General features: G+C 32.7%; 4 protein-coding genes across 5 annotated transcripts; 3 read left to right on the top strand and 1 right to left on the bottom strand.

Annotated features, from left to right (window-relative positions):
* Positions 1-748: 748 nt before the first annotated feature.
* LOC130956694 (uncharacterized) lies at positions 749-1,633 on the top strand. Its single transcript, XM_057883705.1, has one exon. The coding sequence runs from the start codon at positions 749-751 to the stop codon at positions 1,631-1,633; it is 885 nt and encodes a 294-aa protein (XP_057739688.1).
* Positions 1,634-1,716: 83 nt separating this feature from the next.
* Positions 1,717-3,189, top strand: LOC130956692 (uncharacterized). The gene has a single exon (XM_057883704.1). It carries the CDS (start codon positions 1,717-1,719, stop codon positions 3,187-3,189), a length of 1,473 nt encoding a protein of 490 aa, XP_057739687.1.
* A 946-nt stretch (positions 3,190-4,135) lies between these two features.
* Positions 4,136-8,197, top strand: LOC130956691 (cation/H(+) antiporter 4-like). Its single transcript, XM_057883703.1, has 3 exons — positions 4,136-4,390; positions 5,565-6,563; positions 7,124-8,197. The coding sequence occupies exons 1-3, from the start codon at positions 4,136-4,138 to the stop codon at positions 8,195-8,197; spliced, it is 2,328 nt and encodes a 775-aa protein (XP_057739686.1).
* A 2,901-nt stretch (positions 8,198-11,098) lies between these two features.
* Positions 11,099-18,402, bottom strand: LOC130954249 (pentatricopeptide repeat-containing protein At5g27110). Of its 2 annotated transcripts, XM_057880980.1 has the most exons (5): positions 18,207-18,402; positions 16,496-16,837; positions 14,676-14,743; positions 13,864-13,961; positions 11,099-13,518 (listed from the first exon to the last, which is right to left on the bottom strand). In XM_057880980.1, exon 5 carries the CDS (start codon positions 13,506-13,508, stop codon positions 11,394-11,396), a length of 2,115 nt encoding a protein of 704 aa, XP_057736963.1. In that variant the 5' UTR covers positions 13,509-13,518; positions 13,864-13,961; positions 14,676-14,743; positions 16,496-16,837; positions 18,207-18,402; the 3' UTR covers positions 11,099-11,393. The 2 variants fall into 2 exon arrangements, with proteins under 2 accessions (XP_057736963.1, XP_057736964.1); XM_057880981.1 differs by lacking the exon at positions 16,496-16,837 and having other exon boundaries at positions 18,207-18,388.
* Between the last annotated feature and the right edge of the window lie 1,441 nt (positions 18,403-19,843).

Genomic DNA, 19,843 nt, shown 5'->3' with positions numbered 1-19,843 from the left:
TTATTCAAAAAAAAAAAAAAAAGTCTGATCCCCTTTTTTTATTTCTCAGCCCCCTCTTTTTTTGTTTTATCTTTTCCAATCCCCTTCCCCCTCTCACTTTTAATTTCTACAAAACCCAGCCCAATAGCCCATCTGCCCATTCCCTATCCCTTTTCTATTTTCCAATCCTTATGTCTTTTTTATTTCCCAACGTATAATCACTAATCAGTTCCCCAATCCCCTTTTTCTATTTTTCAACATACAACCGGTCTCTTCCTCTCCCTCTCTTCCCACCTTGGCTTTCAAAAAATTTAGGTAACAATTTTTTCTATTCTTCTTCTTCTTTATCTCTTTAATCTTCTTATTTTTTACAATTTTATCTTTTTAACTCTTTTTTTTTTGTTTTTTGCAGATTAAAAAAAAAGAGTAGTTTAACAAGTGATTTTTCACTCCTCTTTCTCAAAAAAGGTTCTATTTTTATTCTTTTTTATATATTTAGTTATTTACTTAATTAGTTAATTTATTATTATTTGTTAATTAAGTTTATGTTATTATATGTTAGTTTGTATATTTAGTTTTTTTTATTAGTTAACTATTTAATTACAATTTTATATTATTTATACTAAGATGTTAGTATTATTGTTCTGAATTTTAATATTTTATTTTAAATTGAAATATAATTTTTATATTTTATAAAGATTTAGACTGTAATTTATACTTTTTGCTAAATATATTTTAAATTATAGGAACTTATTTGGCCATTTGAATTATGAGTAAGTTCAAAACCATTGATACATTTTTTAAAAGAAAAGATCAAGAGAATGAAGATGCTTCTACTATTACTACTCCAATACTTGAGGGGTCATCAAATTTCATTACTTCAAGTTCTTCATTGAATAGCTCAAAGCGTCCACGACTTCTTCCAAATCAACTGGATGTTTTTCGTTTGGAAAGAGATCCTGGAATGCGACCAATGATTTGGAAGTTTCCTCCAAATAAAAGAGATGAAATCCGTCGGGCTTATATTAAAGTTGGGCCAAATCAGCCAATTCTTGATAATTATCCATTTTCTGGTGATAAAAGTCATCGTCGCTTTCAAGCTTCATGGTTTAAATTGTTCCCATCTTGGTTAGAATATTCTATAGAAGATGATGCTATATATTGTTTTCCGTGCTTTCTTTTTGCTAAGGAACCTTCAATCAATACGGGTTCAAATGCTTTTATTGAGAATGGTTTCAGGAATTGGAAGAAAGTAAATAGTGGAAAAGAATGTGCTCTTTTGAATCACATTGGCAAAGGTCCTAACTCATTCCATCATAAGGCGCTAAAATCATGTGATGATTTGATGAAACAATCACAACATATTGACAGACTTCTTCATAAGCAAACATCAGAAGAGATTGAAAAGAATCGAATTCGACTAGGAGCATCTATAGATTGCATTAGATGGTTGACATTTCAAGGTTGTGCATACAGAGGACATGATGAAAGCCAAAGTTCAAGCAACAGAGGTAACTTTTTGGAAATGTTAAAATTTTTGGGATCTTACAATGAAAGAGTGAAACAGAATGTTTTGGAAAATGCTCCAAAAAATGCTAAGTATACTTCAAATGATGTCCAAAAGAAATTCTACATATTCTTGCTACTAAGGTGAGAAATTCAATTAGAGAAGAGATTGGAGATGCCAAATTTTGTATTATTGTTGATGAAGCTAGAGATGAATCTAAAAAGGAGCAAATGGCCATTGTTTTGAGATTTGTTACTCTAGATGGTTTTGTTAAAGAGAGATTTTTTGATCTTGTGCATGTCACTGATACTTGTGCAACAACTTTAAAGAAAGAATTGATTTCTGTCCTTTCTCATTATAATCTCCAAGTTGAAAATATTAGGGGTCAAGGGTATGATGGTGCTAGCAACATGCGGGGTGAGTGGAATGGTTTGCAAGCTTTGTTTCTTAAAGATTCTCCACAAGCATACTATGTGCATTGTTTTGCTCATAGGTTACAATTAGCATTGGTGGCAGCTTCAAGAGAGGTACTTCAAATTCATGAATTTTTTACTCAATTAAACTCTATTGTCACTATTGTTAGTGCTTCTTCAAAAAGACATGATCAATTACAAGAAGCTCAAGCAATTGAAAATGCAAACTTGGTTGCTCAAAATGAATTAGAAACAGGCAAAGGTGTGAATCAAATAAGCACTTTACAAAGAGCTGGGGATACTCGATGGAGCTCTCACTTTAATTCTATTTGCAGTTTGGTAAAAATGTTTACTGCTACCAATATTGTTCTCAATAATATCATTGAAGACGGGACAACTTATGCACAAAGAGGTGAGGCTTATGGTGTTAGTAAAATATTATTGTCATTTGAATTTGTTTTCACTTTGCACTTGATGAAAGAGATTATGGGAATCACTAATGTCCTTTGCCAAGCACTGCAACAACAATCTCAAGATATTCTTAATGCAATGCATATTGTTTCTACATCAAAGTTACTTCTTCAACAATTAAGAGATGGTGGATGGTGCAATTTTTTTGCAAATGTTAAAAATTTTTGTGAAAAACATGAAATTGAAGTCCCTAATATGAGTGCACAATATGTTTTTGGAAGAGGTCGATCTCGTCAACCAAGTGTGACAGTTGAGCATCATTATCGAATAGATGTATTCTTGGCAACAATTGACTCTCAAATACAAGAGTTGAATAGTAGATTTAATGAGCAAACAATAGAGTTTTTGACTTTGAGTTGTGCTTTGGATCCTAAGGACAATTTCAAATCATTCAATATTGAAGAAATCAGCAAGTTAGCAGAGAAGTTTTATCCCCTTGACTTTCCTTATAATGAGCTAAATATTTTGAAATCTCAGTTGCAACATTATCAGCATGATATACCAAATCATTTGAAAGGCATTGGTACACTTTCTGAATTGTGCAACAAGTTGCAAGAAACGGGAAAATCAAGAACTTATCACATGGTTGATAGATTAATACGTCTTGTTTTGACTCTACCAGTGTCTACAGCAACAACAGAAAGAGCTTTTTCAGCAATGAAAATTGTTAAGACAAGACTCCGAAGTAAGATGGCTGATGAATTTCTTGCAGACAATTTGGTCATCTATATAGAAAAAGAATTAGCAGCTATTTTTGACACAAATTCAATTATAGATGATTTTGAAAATAGAAAAAAACGTCGAATAGCCTTTTCATGATACAAAACTGTAAGTAGTAATTTTTATATATTATTGTCTTATTTTGATTGAGATTATATATATATATATATATATATATATATATATATATTTTAATTTTATCAATAGAAATAGTAATATAAATTATAACACCGCCCCCCCTAAATAGTTAGCCTAGCTCCGCCCCTGCTGGAGAGTATCGATGTACCAATTATTTTAACCGTTGATTTTAATTAATATATATTAATATTATATATATTTTTTATAATTTAAATTAATGGTTAAAATAATTGGTACACCGATACTCCTGGTGCACTTAAAATGTTTTCTATACTATATAAAGTTGGTGACTTATTATATCTCTTAAGTGGTTAGAACATCAGTGATTCTAAATTTAAAAATTCATTATTGAGCTGTCAGAAATTTTTGGGCCTTGGGCCAATATGAAGCTAGGGATTTAATTTCTTATTGGATTATGAATGGGTCGTCAAATTCAAAAGTCGGATATGTAACATTCTAAAAAAAAAAAAACCCATTTAACCTACTCTATTTCACCCAATAATATTTGTTTAAATACGTATACAATAAGTTAATAACTAATAATTTGTTTAAATTTTATTAGTTATAACTTATTTTAACTATAAAATAGCTAATAATTTGTTTAAATCTAAGCATACTTTGTTAGTAACAACCTCTTTAAATTAGTGCATGATTGTTTCCAAAGTTGGCATGTGTAAAATTTAGTACATTATTAGTTTTAGTTCCTTATGAATTCCACCAAAGCATTATGTGACAAACCATTAACAAATCATGATAAGATAAACAAATTCAATCCTTAAAAAAAGGGGGAAAACACAATGTTCAAGTACGTGTAGTGTCTTCTTTGCAGAAAAGTTTATTTCGCTGTAGGAAATTGTATTCCAATTAATATCTATCGTGGGAATTTAAATTTGCATTGCATGCTAGAATGGCAGAGTTTGCAAAGGAGAATTTGTTCGACAATGTTAAGCAACTGGATAATAACACCTACCGAGTTTGCTTCAAAGCTCCACCCAGGATTGTTTCAGATGGCATTTGGGGTGGCCAAAAAAATGGCAGGAAACCGATGAAATCCTTTCTGCCATTGTTTGAGTTGCAAGTGCTTATAATTTTTGTCGTCACACAAATCTGCCACTTTTTTTTCAAGCGATTGCGACTCCCTTTTCTTGTTTCCCAAATCATGGTATGTACCTCCATCTACGGCATAAACAACTGAACTTACATTTTATTTATTTATTTATTTTTATAAGCGCTTAAAAAGTGAGACTATATACATCTAGCTAGCTAACATATATTTGGGTTATTCTGATATGCCTATGTTTTGATGGTTACAGTGACTATAATATTTTAAAAAGTATTGTTAAAATTAAAGAAATCTTTAAAATAATTATTTTTAAAATAAAAAAATATATAACATTAATTTTAACAATATTTTTTAACTATTATAGTTACCATAAACATATTAGAATTCACCTTATATATTTATCTCAAATTAACACATGCTCCATGCATCTATATACCTCAACCAATACAAGTATTGATATAAGAAACATAACGTCAAATTAAAAATATTATTTATATATTAAAATCAGTTTCTAAAATCATCTATTATGTATTTATGTATTTGTATATAAATATATATATTATTTAAGTAAAAATGTTATTTATACATCAAAATCAGCCACTAATATATTTATGTATAAATATATGTATAATTTAATTTATTTTAATATATATTTGTATTACAACATATATTTTATACTTGTGGTTAATTTTAGTGGCTAATTTTGATGTACACGTAACATGATCCTTATTTAAGTGATAATTTTCAATATGTATTTTTATACTTTAACTAATTTTAGTGACTAATTTTAGTATACACTTGAAATAATTGACATCAAATTATATAAATAGTAATACTCGAGAGACAATAAAAAATTAGCCCTAACAGCTTAAATTTATCTTATTTAACTAAATAATGAAGAGAAAGTTTTGGGGCTAGCACTTTTATTAAAATTTGGCTAGCACTTAGACAACAAAAGAAAAATGAATAATCCAACATCATTAAATTTAATCTCACACCATTAATAATACTAATAATAACTAATTAATTGTTACAAATCACAAACCTACTAACACTCTTCAATAATAAATGTTAAATAAGATATATTTAAACTGTTTGGATTGATTTTTATTGTGTACTTATAAAAATATAATGTACCCCAATTTTCTACAATTCATTATAAATCTTATTTGGCGATTTAGCCATGCATATATGATACATTAAAATTGTAAAACACAAGCTATTCGTTAAGTCTGTTGTATGTACATAATAATAATATACATTCCATATGCAGGCTGGCATTATTATAGGAATTTCAATTCAAGAAGAACCAACACGTGATTTGATGGCGAAGTTGTTTCCATTTGGAAGTCACGACGTTATTTCTACAATATCATCAATTGGTTTTGTTCTTTTCATCTTCATAAACGGAGTTGAAATGGATTTCTCCATGATAACAAGGACAGGGAAAAAGGCATGGACACTGGCCACAATTGGATTAGTACTACCAACAATGATTGGTTACCCACTTCTACAATACATCCTCACTAAAAAACCAGATCTTAATTCAATGAGAACAGATCTCATGGTTTCATCCGCATTGCACAATCTGGTTTCATTTGCAGTCATTTACAAAACCCTCAACGGGCTCCAAATGCAAAACTCGGAACTCGGAAGATTGGCATTGTCCACAGCATTGTCAAGTGACATACTAAGCACCACCATGGCATGCGTCATCAAGGCTGCAATGGCAAATGGGACAAAGGCTAAAATGTTAAACTCGTTCTATTTGATCGCCTTTGTTACCCTTATTCCATTGGTTTTTCGACCAATAATGTTTTGGGTCATAAAAAACACACCAGAAGGAAGGCCAGTGAGCAATGGTGTTGTTTACCTCATCATCTTAATGGTGTTTGGTTTGGGATGGATTTCCATCAATATAAATCAAGATTTTCTACTTGGAGCTTTCATATTAGGCTTAGCTGTGCCCGAAGGGCCTCCTTTAGGATCAACATTGGTCAAGAAGCTTCGATTTTTTGGCAACTGGTTCTTTCTGCCAATCTTTGTGGCCACGTGCACTATGAAGGCTAATTTTTCATTTAATCACCGACCAAATGTGGTTATAGCTACATCTCTTGTGGCACTACTAACCCACGTTGTGAAAACACTCGCAATCTTTTTACCTGCCTTGTGGTGCAAACTTCCAGTGAGCGATGCTTTGTCTCTTGCCCTTATTTTGAATAGCAAAGGAGAAATGGAAGTTGGATTGTCCAGCTCCCAGTTTGATAATAAGGTAATCATTTCTTTCCTTCTTCCTTATTAAACTTTTCTTTCAAAAAATGTTTACTAATAGTTTAGCGATTTAATTTTTAGGCAAACAATATTAATTACTAATAGAAATTTAGAAAAATGTCAAATTAATTAATCTAAGCAAAAGTGAATTGGAAAAAAGCTTGATAAATATATATTACTAGAAAAAGTATAGGTTACCAAGGTTACCAATATACTATCTGTTAATTTATTGTCAATAATAATTAATTATTATATTTTAAACACATGTATAAGGAAATACATCCAGGAAATATATATATATATATAGATACTTCTATTAGACACAGCCATAAAAAAATATTTTTATTAGACACGTCCATAAAAACGCTTTCATTAAACACGGTCATAAACGTAGTGGAATTAATTTTACTATTATTAATTTATTGATGAAAAGTGTTAGGAGGCCAACAAAATTTATAATTTGTAATCATCATTAGTATTTTTAATAATATGAAATTGGTCAAATTTTAATAAAATTGCTGTCTCTTAAACTTTCTTTTAAATATATGTTTATGCATAAAGATGATTGGTGGGCACACATATGGAACAATGATGATAAGCATAATGGTGACAGCAAGCATTGTTCAATGGTCTGTAAAGTCTCTGTATGATCCTTCAAGAAAATATGCTGGCTACCAAAAAAGAAACCTGATGGACATGAAACCCGATTCTGAATTGAGAATACTCACCTGCATTCACAAAAAGAGCCACATAGTACCCATAACCAACGTCATTGACCTCTTTTTTCCATCACTAGAAAACCCAATGACGGTTGATGTCTTGCATCTAATAGAGCTCGTTGGTCGCTCCTTACCCGTCTTTGTCTCCCACCGTCACCAAAGGGTTAAATCAAGCCACAAGGCATACTCAGATGACGTCATCATCGCTTTCGATGTTTACGAGCATGACAATGCAGGTGCCGTCATAGTCAACACTTATACTTCAATATCCCTACCAACCCTCATGCATGAAGACGTTTGCAACCTCGCGTTGGACAAAGTGGCATCCATGGTGATCCTTCCGTTTCATCAAAGATGGTCCATTGATGGCGCAATCGAATGCGATGACAAGAACATGAGGGCCTTAAATAAAAAGGTCCTAGACATTGCTCCATGCACAGTTGGAATCCTAGTCAGCAGAGGTCAACACTCCATAAAAGAGTCACATACTCGATTGGCGGTTATTTATTTGGGTGGAACAGATGATGGAGAAGCCTTGTGCATAGCAAGACGAGCAATCAAGAACCCGAGGGTGCGCTTAGTTGTGTACAGACTTGTCCACAAACACTATACGCCGCACTGTAACGACGACTTGGAAGATTTTATGGTCACGTGCAATGCCATTGGAAACGTGTGCTGTACGGATGTTACAGTAGAGGAAGGATCCAAGACAGCATGTTTCTTGCGTGACATAGTGAATGAGCATGACTTGTTCATAGTTGGTAGAAGGCACGAGCTTGAGTTGCCTCAATTAGAGGGACTTACAAGTTGGAGTGAATTTCTAGAGTTAGGTGTCATCGGTGATTTTCTTGCCTCACCAGATTTCGGTAGCCGTGCATCTATTTTAGTCGTGCAACAACAAGTCTCCAAGACCTAAAAATAGGTCCAACATTCTACTACTTATACATCATCTATAACTAGATGCTTCTCATCTCAGGACCTTATTTGGACTCTATAGAATTACTACATGTTACATTACTTAAATCAATTGGTAATACTAGCAAGACAATAACTTAGAATTATTTTATTTAACTTAGTATTTATATTTATGTACGTAATATTTGTAAGAGTTTAATTTTAATGTATTGATTTACACAATCGTACAATCACATTTGTTCTTTTGGATGGTCATTCACGTAGTTAATGTGAAAGGTAATTATATTTATTGATGTGACGTTATATAATTGGATGCACGAGTAAAACTATTTTATACTGACATGCATTAAAATTAAACTACTTTATACGCTAGAAGAGGGCGAGAGTGCCCAGAGGAGCTATTGATGTTGTTGCCACTCCTAAGCTACACTTCCAACACCTACCGTTCTGCATAGTACAAAAAAATTAGTTTTAGTCGCAAACATTTAGTAGCAAAATATTAATGTCACTATTCTTTATTTAGGGTCTATTTAAAAAATTTTAAAAGTAATTTTTTTGAACTTTTGACTTATAAAAAATAGTAGTATTAATGTCTGGTATAATTTTTAAATCAAATTGCAGCTTTTTTAAAAAGTTATTTATAAGCTTGTAGAGAAGTTAAAAAAATAACTTCTCTCATAATAAAAAACTTTTTATCACATTTCTTTTAAAATAAACACTTTTAAAACTAAAAACTCAAATACAAAATAACTTATTTATAAGTTACTTTTAATATAACTATTTATTGTTTAAGCTATTTTTTTTAAAAAATTTAATTATAATGTTTACTTAAACCAGACCTTAGTCTATTTTCTTGTGGAAAATATATATTTTTTATTTTTATTATATATTATAATGATAATTATAATTATTGCAACTAAATTTTACTGTTTCACAATATATATGAAAATTATGACGGAGTATTGACACAAAATTGTTACTATATATCTTAATTAGTTTAATTTTCATGTGTTTGCGAATATTTTTTTAATTGAATTTGATGTTTGAAACTATGATTTTTAGGATTATAAATCACTAATTTTATCTCATCTTTTATTCTACTTGATGTCGTAATATATTTTCTTTGAGTATTTTAGAGTTAAATTATATGCATTATTGGCCTAAAGAAATGGAAAAGGCATGGACAAAGAAAATAAAAAGAGAATAAGAGCGTACATAGGTCGAATAAGACCAAATTTAATAATTAGATCCGAATCTAATCTAATAGTTTACCGGGTATATTTTGATCCAATTCTGACCGGCTAACTTGACTTAAAATAAATAGGATTAAACTAGGTCGAGCTGATATAATATTAGTATATAAAAATTTATAAATTTTATATAATAAATTAATACAAAATTACTTTTAAAAATTAAATTTAACATATATTATATCATATTTATAATAAAATAAATTATCTTAAAATAAAAATAATACTATTTAGTATAAAAAATTTTAATTAAAATATAAAAGTATAATATTCCTTACAAATTATACTTTAAGATATATTTTAATTATAGAATACAGCTTCGAGCTGGGTTAAGTAACCTAAAGCATGATCGGAATCTTACCTAAAAATAACATCAAGTAAAAATGATAAATTCAAATTCGAGAAAATATGACTCGAATTCAGACTAAGTTTTGAGTCAGAATCTTAAACACCCCTAGAGCAGAAAAGTGCAGAAGTATATATACACAACATCATTCATACGCGCCTATCACGTATGTGCACCAAGTACCAACTCAGGCATACACACGATATCTACATACACACCACTTCTAGCGTATAAAGTAGTGAATTCATTTTTCTCACTTACTGAATCACGTGCACATGAACTTTGGGCCCTAGTCAGCTGCACCAAATATACTATGTAACACCCTTAATAACCGAATACTATGGTAGGACTCTTAATTCCGTTTTAATACTAAAAAAAAAAAAAAAAAAACAGAATACTATGCTTAAATCATAATATTACTGTTGGTATAAATTTTTCTTTTCCTCATTTAAAAATGATTATATGGTTAAAATTAAATTATGTACAATCATATTAAAAATAAATCATACAGGTATACCTATACATAAATACAGTCATGTCAATATTAATATACTTTATTTACAAGAGTTCTTTATAAAAGTAAAATAAATATATATAGGCGAATTCTACCTAACCCTCTCTAAAATAATATGTAAATTATTTTCTATAATGTGTTACATCTTAATTGAATATTTGCTTTTAATTTGAGTTACTATCTTAACCATAGTTAGATTATATTGTAATTAAATTTTTTTAAAAAATAAATATATAATTTATTAAAAGATTAGAAACTGATTTTTATAATTTTTCAAATAATATTAATGGTAGCCTTAATCCTAAATGTTTCTTCTTCGTTGGCTCCCCTGTTCTGCGTCGTTGAGTCTCTTTGCTCTGGTGCGTCTCTCGTCATCGCGTCCTCGTGCGTCGTTGAGTCTCTTTGTTCTGGTGCGTTTCTCGTCATCGCGTCCTCGTCTATCGCTGCTGTCACCCCTGGCCAAAATTTGCTTCGCCTTGCTTGGATAGGTTAGTTTTCTCTCTTCTCTGCATTCTTGAAACTCCCTATTAGTTTTTTTTTTTGTTATTCAATTGGCTTATAATTTGATTACAATCAACGAAGCGGTGCTACTTGAGAGGCGCAACGAGGATGAAAGAATGGGGGGATCGAAAGGCCGAAAGCTATTACAGAGGATTAAGATACATCTTTTAAAAATGATTTGAAAAAAAAATCATTTTTAATACTTTAAAAAATTACATAATTACCTATTTTAAAAACTAATTTAATTATAAAATAGTCTAACCATGATTAACTTAATAACCAATTAAAAAGTAACTACAAAATAAGTTACATATTACTTTACAAAGGAATTGATAGAATTCACCATACATATATATATATATATATATATATATATATATAATTAAAAGATACAACAATATCAAGTGAGAGAAGACTACTAATAAGACTATAAAGAATCTCCTACTTGGCAGCCCTGCGTTAAATATAAAATCAAGCATAGTAAAAGCTACCTTACATTTTGCTCACAGAAAAATTTTACTTGCAACTAAGTTTAAGGATCATTGTGATGTCTATCTGCTAAGCCTACGCTCTTTTCCTTTGAAGGCTAGTAATATATCGGAGTTTCAGTATCAAAATGGATAAATGATATAGACTCGTCTTCCATGTGACTAGTAAGATACAAAAGACATTTTTTAATTGATTCCAAATGCCATTGGGAATTGTCTTCCGAAAAGAAGGGTTGAATCTTTTGGTTAATCTCCGTCCAACTGCATCCTGGATTCTTCTTCAGTCCAAGCTTTTTCATTTTTGATCTCACCATCCGCATTTCATCCCAGTTTTGAACAGATGCATACATATTTGACAGGATAATATAGGTTGATGGATCATCAGGATTCTTGTCAATTAGCATTCTTGCAATTTTAACCCCCAAATCAAGATTTCTGTGCAAACGACATGCAGAAAATAATGTGCTTAACAACCCAACATCATCCGTGATTGAAGGATTTCTTTGCAGAATCTCATAGGCTTCATTTAATCTTCCAGCACGTCCAAGAAGATCAATTAAGCATGAATAATGCTCAACTCTTGGCATAATGCCATAAACATTGATCATTTCGTTGAAATAATAGCATCCTTCATCCACCAACCCTGCATGGCTACAAGCAGATAATATGGCAAGAAAAGTAACTCTGTCAGGTTTCACATTCCACTGAAGCATGTCAGCAAAGAGTTTTAAAGCTTCATGGGCCCGACCATGGGACCCATAAGCTGTAATCATCGAAGTCCAAGACACCAAATCTCTCTCCGGTAAAATTCTAAAAATACCAAATGCTTCATCAACAGCACCACACTTTGCATACATATCAAGAAGGGCCCCCATAACTACTTCATTGTCTTCTAAGTTTCTCTCAATAATCAATTTGTGAACCTCTTTACCCTTTTCTAGAGCTGCTAGTTGTGAACAAGCAGCTAAAACACTAGTAAAAGTAATAGCATCTGCTTCTACATGAGCTTGTCTCATGTCACTAAACACATCATAGGCTTCAAAAAATTTCCCTGCCGTCATATATCCAGAAATCATGACGTTCCAAGAAACGGCATTTGTCTTCGGTATTAACTTAAAGATGGCTTCAGCTGACCCAACCTTTCCACATTTGAAGTATAAATCCATTAGGGAGGTATTAATAAAAATATCAGGTTGTATGTTGTTTCGTATTATATATCCATGCACGAATTTCCCCTCTAGTAATCGAGCTGATCTTGAACAAACCATTACTATGCTACTTAAAGTAGTCAAAGTTGGCTTGATTCCCTCATTGTACATCCTCCTAAAATGTTGAATACATGAAATGATGTCACCTTTCAAACCATATCCTGCAATCAGGGAATTCCAAGCAACCACGGTCCTTTTGGGCATTTGCTCAAAAACCTCTATGGCATTTTCTAGGTCACTGCATTTTCCATACATGTCAACAAGAGCAGAACTAATGAAACTATCTAGCTGAAACCCACTATTAATTAACTCCTTGTGAATTTCCCTTCCCCTCTTCAAATCCAAAAGTCTAGCACATGAGGAAATAGCTGTTGTGATTGTAACTGAATCAGGCTCAAAACCAGATCCTCTCATTATGCTAAAATAACGTAGGGCCACTTCAAATTTTCCATTTTGGTAATAACAAGAAATCACTGTATTCCAGCTTGCCACATCCTTTTCAGGCATTTCTTCAAAAATCTTTATAGCATACTCAAGTGCATTGCATTTAGCATACATACCTACAAGAGAGCTTCCAACTACAATGTCTGTCATTAAACCAGCTTTTACCAAACAGGTATGAATCATTTTCCCTAAGATGACTCTTCTCAACCCGCCACAAGCCTTGAGAACACTCGGGTAAGTATAACTATCAGGTTTAAGGTAAGGGTAATGCAAGAACTTCTCAAAAAGCTCTAGAGCTTCCACATACATGTAATTCTTAGAGTAACCAGCCATTAGGCCATTCCACAAAGAAATCTCACTTGGATTTTCAATGGTATCAAAAGCATGCTTTGCAAAATCATATAAATGACAAGAAACATACAGGCTAATCAGGTTCCTGCAAAAGGAAACATCACTTTGCAACCCCAAAGTCACAACCTTCTGATGGATGAGTTTCCCTTGCTTAAGTGACTTGGAAGTCACACTGGCTTTCAAAAGGGATAGAAGTTTTCTTGCATCCATTCAGCAATGGCTACAGAGATACAACAAAGAAACTATAATCAATCTTACCACATTAAGGGAGAAACAAAAATCAGAAATATAATCTACGAAACAAGAGGGTGTAAAAAATAAACACACCTAGGGAAGAGGTTGTTGGGAGCCCGTATTATTCAATATAATAAGAAAATTAGCTTTATTTAATTGAATACTATAAGTTTAAATATTTTTTACAGTAAAAACAAATTGACAAGCAATAAAAGAAATATAAATGTTAAGAATCATTACACTTAAGAATCAGAGTTGTTGATATCAATAAATATAATTAACTATATAAGGAAGGATGTGGAGCCAAGTGCAGTGGTGGTAGCATATATACCACTCAATGCAGAATTCTCAGTGGCAATCTGGAAATGCGATATGATTTGACAGATGTTGCTTCATCTCCATAAACAAAATCAAACTGTGAAGCTAACCCTGTAAACCACAAGTATAAACAATACAGTTTTAGACAAAAAACACCTATAATTATATGCATAAATAAATAAATAAAGACAAAGACATATATAAATTCAGTTTGTGACAATCTATGAGGTAAAATTACGGATCCATTTTCATTTTTTCCAAAAGATAAAAAATAAAAGAACTTCCAAAGGACTTAGACAGCGTGCCTCACACTTTCATTATTTCTACCATGTCGATATGCAGATATGATGCAGAATATATGTTAGTAATTGTTGATTGTTTTGTTCAAATTGGTAAATAGATTAAAATAAAATGAGCAATAATGTTTTTATTGGCAAGTGAGACATAAATGAAATTGAAGCACACAAGAGTATTACTACTCCGACAGTCGAAACAAGAAACATATACAGGAATGATGTCTTTGGGGATACGCACACTTGCCTCTACTCATTCATTCATCTACAAAATCACTGAAGAAGAAGATCTCTGGAGGCAGAAAATTAACAGCAGCAACAAGAATAACTAACACAATAAATTTGACATGAAGATGAGAAATGAGCAACATGAACAGGAAATTAAATTTCTTGAACAGTTGAACTCACCGAAAGAAAGTAGCAGCGACAGACGAGACTAATAATCAAATATCAATAACTAATAACATAGCTAGAACAAATAAGAAAGTTAAGCTAGAAAATTGAATAAGACAAGAGATTGAATGGCGTATACCTCGCATCATGTTAGGACCACGCACCCAATCTGAGCTTCCACTCCCGCAGCCAACATTCCTTTTGACCCTAATTATCATATTCAAATAATCAGGATAACAAATAATAAATTTTGAATAAACGAATAGCATTAAAATCAAATTAAAATGTGCAAAAACCCTAAATTCTTAGCAGAGATATAGGAGCAGTGAAGCACATAGAAGTGAGAGAAGGCGAAGCAGAGGAGACGCAAGAACCAGAGAAGAGGCAATTAAGCAAGAGGCACGATGCGATGAAGCAGAGGCCAGTGGTACGACAGAGAGACGGTGAAGCAGAGCTGCAGAGTTGACACCAGCAACGGCAGACGTATGCAGCGGCGGTGGAAGAAGATGCAACAAAGTGGGCAACGAAGCGACGCGAACGGAAGCAACGAAGCTACGCGAGCAGAGGCGACGGAGCAGAAGACTGCCAGCGACGAGCAAGGGACAATGAGAGAAGAGAGCGTTGCCGTCGAGGGGGAGCAGATTGCGACTGGTCAGGAACAAGGGGAGGAGGAGGGGAGGAGGAGGGGAGGAAAGATTAGATGAATTAAAATTTTTAGATGTCCTTCATCTTTGTCTTACTTTTACACGTGCATCTAATTATGTCACCTTATTAAAAACCATAGTTATCAGAACCAAACCGGTGATCAACCCAGTCATATGACTGGGTTAGCAGGTCACTGGTTCAACCGATGGGTCACTAATTCACCCGGTTAGTCCGGTCATAATTAAAAAATATAAAATTATATAAATAAAATTAAAATAATATATTAAAACTTAAAATGCAAGTCTTTGCAAACGTTAATAATCTAATATCAATTTTTAAACATAACTAAAGATCTAAAAAAAGATAATAAAGTAGTCTCTAGTACACAATCGATAAATCAAGTCCAAGGAGTGACCCCAAGCAAGATCAGTCTTCCCTCTATTATTGTAAACTCTTTTAGTGGTAAGATCAGGAGTTGATGATGGTGGCGTTTCTCATGGTGTTTGAGATGAAAATATTTTTAAAATTCTAGCAAAAAAATACAAGATTTTCAGCAACCAAAAATTTACCTAAGTGAGTTTTTCAACAACCCAGCAACAACCACCAAAGTATTCAATTCAAACGTTATCCAGCAACAAAATTCAAGTATTCAACTCAAACATTATCCAGCAACAAAAAAAATTATCCAGCAAGTATTCAACTCAAAGTCTCAAACATTATCCAGCAACAAAAAAATTATCTCAGGTTATCCAGCAAAGTATTCAACACTGTACTTATCCAGCAATAAAAAGATTATCTCAGGTTATCCAGCAAAGTATTCAACTCTGTTATCCACTTATCCAGCAACAAAAAGATTATCTCAGGTTCAACAACAACTCTAAACTCTAAATATTAACCAAATTCAATAACAATTCTAACTCAAATTTTCTCAAGTTCATCAACTCTAAAACCAAATACAACAGCAACATTAACCACATTCAATAACACTTCTAAGTTCCTAACTCAAATTTTCTCAAGTTCAACAACTCTAAAACCAAATACAACAGCAACATTAACCAGATTCAATAACAATTCTAAGTTCCTAAATCCTAACTCAAATTTTATCAAGTTCAAACTCAAATTTCCTCAAGTTCAACTCTAAATCCAAAATACAACAGCAACATTAACCAGACTCAATAACAATTCTAAGTTTCTAACTCAAATTCTCTCCAGTTCAACAACTCTAAATCCAAATACAACAGCAACAACTACCAGATTCAACAACAATTCTAGTGAAAGAACAGAGCAAAAAACTTGAACTTGAAGGGAGCTCACCTGATTGACGGATTCTGACATCGCGACTGGCGCGACACAAGATGACGACGACCAACACTCGAGGGAACAGCTGCTGCTTGACTGGTTCCGTCTGCTTCTGCCGCTGACAAACCGAATGCAGGGGCACGGGACCGCGACGACCACCGAGGTGAGGGGACGAGGTGAGAGACTGAGAGAGCGACGAAGTGAGGTTGTGAGAGACTGAGAGTGAGGACCGTCGAGGTGAGGGAAGAGACAAGAGAGCGACGAGTGTGAGGGTGAGGCTGTGAGCCAGTGAGTGAGGGAGAGAGCCAAGGTTCTGAAAACCGGACCGGTCATCAAACTGCTTTAGTCACTGGTTCACTGGTTTATTGGTCCAACCGGTGGTTCAACCGAAAAAATCGTTTTAGAATAAAATAATAAAATTATAAAGGACCAAAGATGAAGGTACTCCAAGAACTCCTATTAGATGCAACAGCATTCAACATTATCACATATTCTCACACAGACATACAAAGCCTTAACTCAAAGAACAACCACAGCAAGTGACTTGGAAAGAAAATGTAAACACCGAAACAATCACAAGCATACAGAACATGTGAATATTATTATAGCAAACATAATAATAAAATAGCTCTTCTAATGCGTCTCCGAAAATATCCCAAATCAAGAAAACTACATAATCTGATCCACTTGATTCAGAAAGCTACATATATTAGAAAAATTAAGAATCAACTAAAAGAAAAAGAAAAGGAAGGCCTGGTTGATTCGATTCAATTGCCTGAGATGAAGAATCAAACAGGGCTGAGAAGCTGAGAGTTTAAATGTTAAACATAGGCAGTGCAAATTTTAATAAAGTTCACCACAATGATTAACAACAACAAAAAGCACTGAAGGAACACTCAGTAATATAGGCAGTGCAAATTTTAACAAAGCTCATCACAATGATTAACAACAACAAAAAGCATTGAAAGAACAGTGAATCAGTAACATGGGCAGTGCAAATTTAAAATTTATAAGTTATCAATTTAAAATTTATCATCAAATACAATCAATGAGCAAAGCCAATCAATCAAGCACTGACTGAGCATTCTGTTCTGATTCTGTGACTGGGAAGCAACAAATTCATGTTACAGCAACAAATTTAACAAATCCTAGTAAAGTCCCGATTTACAGCAAAAAGGCAAATTTATTGATTACCAATTCAGCAACATGCAGAAATACAGGGAGAAGGGAAATCTGGAAAAGAGAGAACACTAAACCAAAACGTTAACCAATAATCACAAAACACTAAACCTTCACCCAGCAATTACAAACAAAGCCAGCAATTACAAACATTAGCACATTATAAAACATTCCAAAACACTAAACCTTCACCCAGCAAAACCAGCAACTACAAACAAAGCCATCACTAAAATTGAACAAAAAAATTAAGAGCCATCAGCAACTAACAGAACCATCGAGCCATCAGTAACAGAGCAAAGAATTGAAAGCAACAGACTAACAGAGCCATCGAGCCATCAGTAAATTTGAAAAGAAAAATTACAGCCATCAGCAACCAGTAAATACAAGACAGATCCATCAGCAGCAGACAATTACAATTTACAAAACATTACAAGAAAAATGGAACAAAAATTGAACAACAATTTCAGAACTTCAAACGAAGAAGACCGAACATTCAGAAATTAAAAGGAAGAAGCGGAGGCGAAGAATTGAAAGCAGGGCCACTAACCTGGGTTCCGTGCCGAGAAGCCAACGAAGATGAAAACGACGTGCCAGCGAAGATGAAAACAACAAGGGAAAGAGGAAGCAGCGGCGGCGCTGAGGACCTGGGGACGGCGGCGGCGATGAAGGGATATGGTTTTCCTTTGCTTCAGAGTTCTCCAGTACAGGGAGTGAGTAGTGACAAATGAACGAATGATTGGGGGAAGAGGGGGATTGGTTCACCAGTGGATCCGTTTATGTCTTTTTTTTTCACAAATTAAAAAACGGCTTCGTTTTATCCGGACCGGCCGGTTACCGGTCCGGCCCAACCGGCCGGTTCTCAATCAGTTCGATAGTTTTTCAACGGTTTTTTCTCGAGCGGTTATAGGTGGAAGATTGGACCGATTGCATTGTCGGTTTCTGGTTGAATCGGTTTGACCGGCCGATCCGGTCCGATTTTCAAAACCATGGAGAGAGCACAAAGACGAGGTTGGCTGGGTTTGGGGGGTTCCATTCAGTCTCAGCTTTGGCCATTAGGGTTTCATTGAAAAGGAAGATGAGGGTTTTGAAACGACGTCATTTCAGGTTTTAAGGAGGAAAAAAATAATCAACTTGACCCGTAACGGTTATATTAATCGACCGGGTCACCAGGTTTCATGAAAACCAGTCGGGTTTAACCGGATCGACAGGATTCAATGCACATCCGATTCAACGAGTGACTCGACCCTTTCCGGCCGGATCGAGCCGGGTCTGATAACTACGTTAAAAACGACTATTTTTTATGAATAATCATAAAAAATAAATATAAGTGCATAATAATTGTGTAACACATTTTATAGGTATATAAGAGGGAATACGAATCTAATCAAATATGACCAAAATCTTAATCTGATACATACATTTACGGAACGAATATTAAATATATTCGCAAAATATAAAAATATTTTTAAATGTTTATTTTTATTAAAAATATCAACAAAATTTTTTTCTATTTTTTAAACATGTTTACTCTTAAAATAATATTAAATATATTTTTTTAAATAATAAAAATATAATAATACAACATATATAATAATTATTAATTAAAATAAAACATAAAAAAATATTTATTTATTTATTCATTTATTTTTGCATATATGCGAATAAATATATAAAATCTACCATGCGATTTTATTAATGTGTCGATCGGATTCGATCCAGAAATACCTTTACACATGCATTAAAATTAAAGTCTTCTAATAATATAATATAGTTTTTAAAATTTCTTTAAAGTGATCAATTATCCCATAATTTTCCACTTATTATTTTTTGTAATTTGCATGTAATTGTGTATAACAGAAGGATGAGACAAAAGATGAGATTCGCAATGCTATATATGGAACTAAAGAAATTGGAGGGACTGATTTTCTTTTTTCTTTTGTACGATAGTATTTATAAATTACACCGTTTGGTTTATATTGTTTAACTTTTTTATTTAAAATCACAAATTGAACCGTTCAATTTATATTTTTTAAAAATAAAAAATCTTTATATTGAAATTAAATCTTTTGATTTTTATTTCAAAAATTAAAAAAAAAAACACACACACACAATTTAATGAATTATACTCTTTGATTTATAATTTGTTTTTACTCTTCAAATAAATTAGACCCTTCAATTTGATTA

Source organism: Arachis stenosperma, chromosome 10 (genome assembly GCF_014773155.1).
Source record: "Arachis stenosperma cultivar V10309 chromosome 10, arast.V10309.gnm1.PFL2, whole genome shotgun sequence".
Classification (NCBI taxonomy): domain Eukaryota; kingdom Viridiplantae; phylum Streptophyta; class Magnoliopsida; order Fabales; family Fabaceae; genus Arachis; species Arachis stenosperma.
This window is presented reverse-complemented; position numbering and strand designations above follow the sequence as displayed.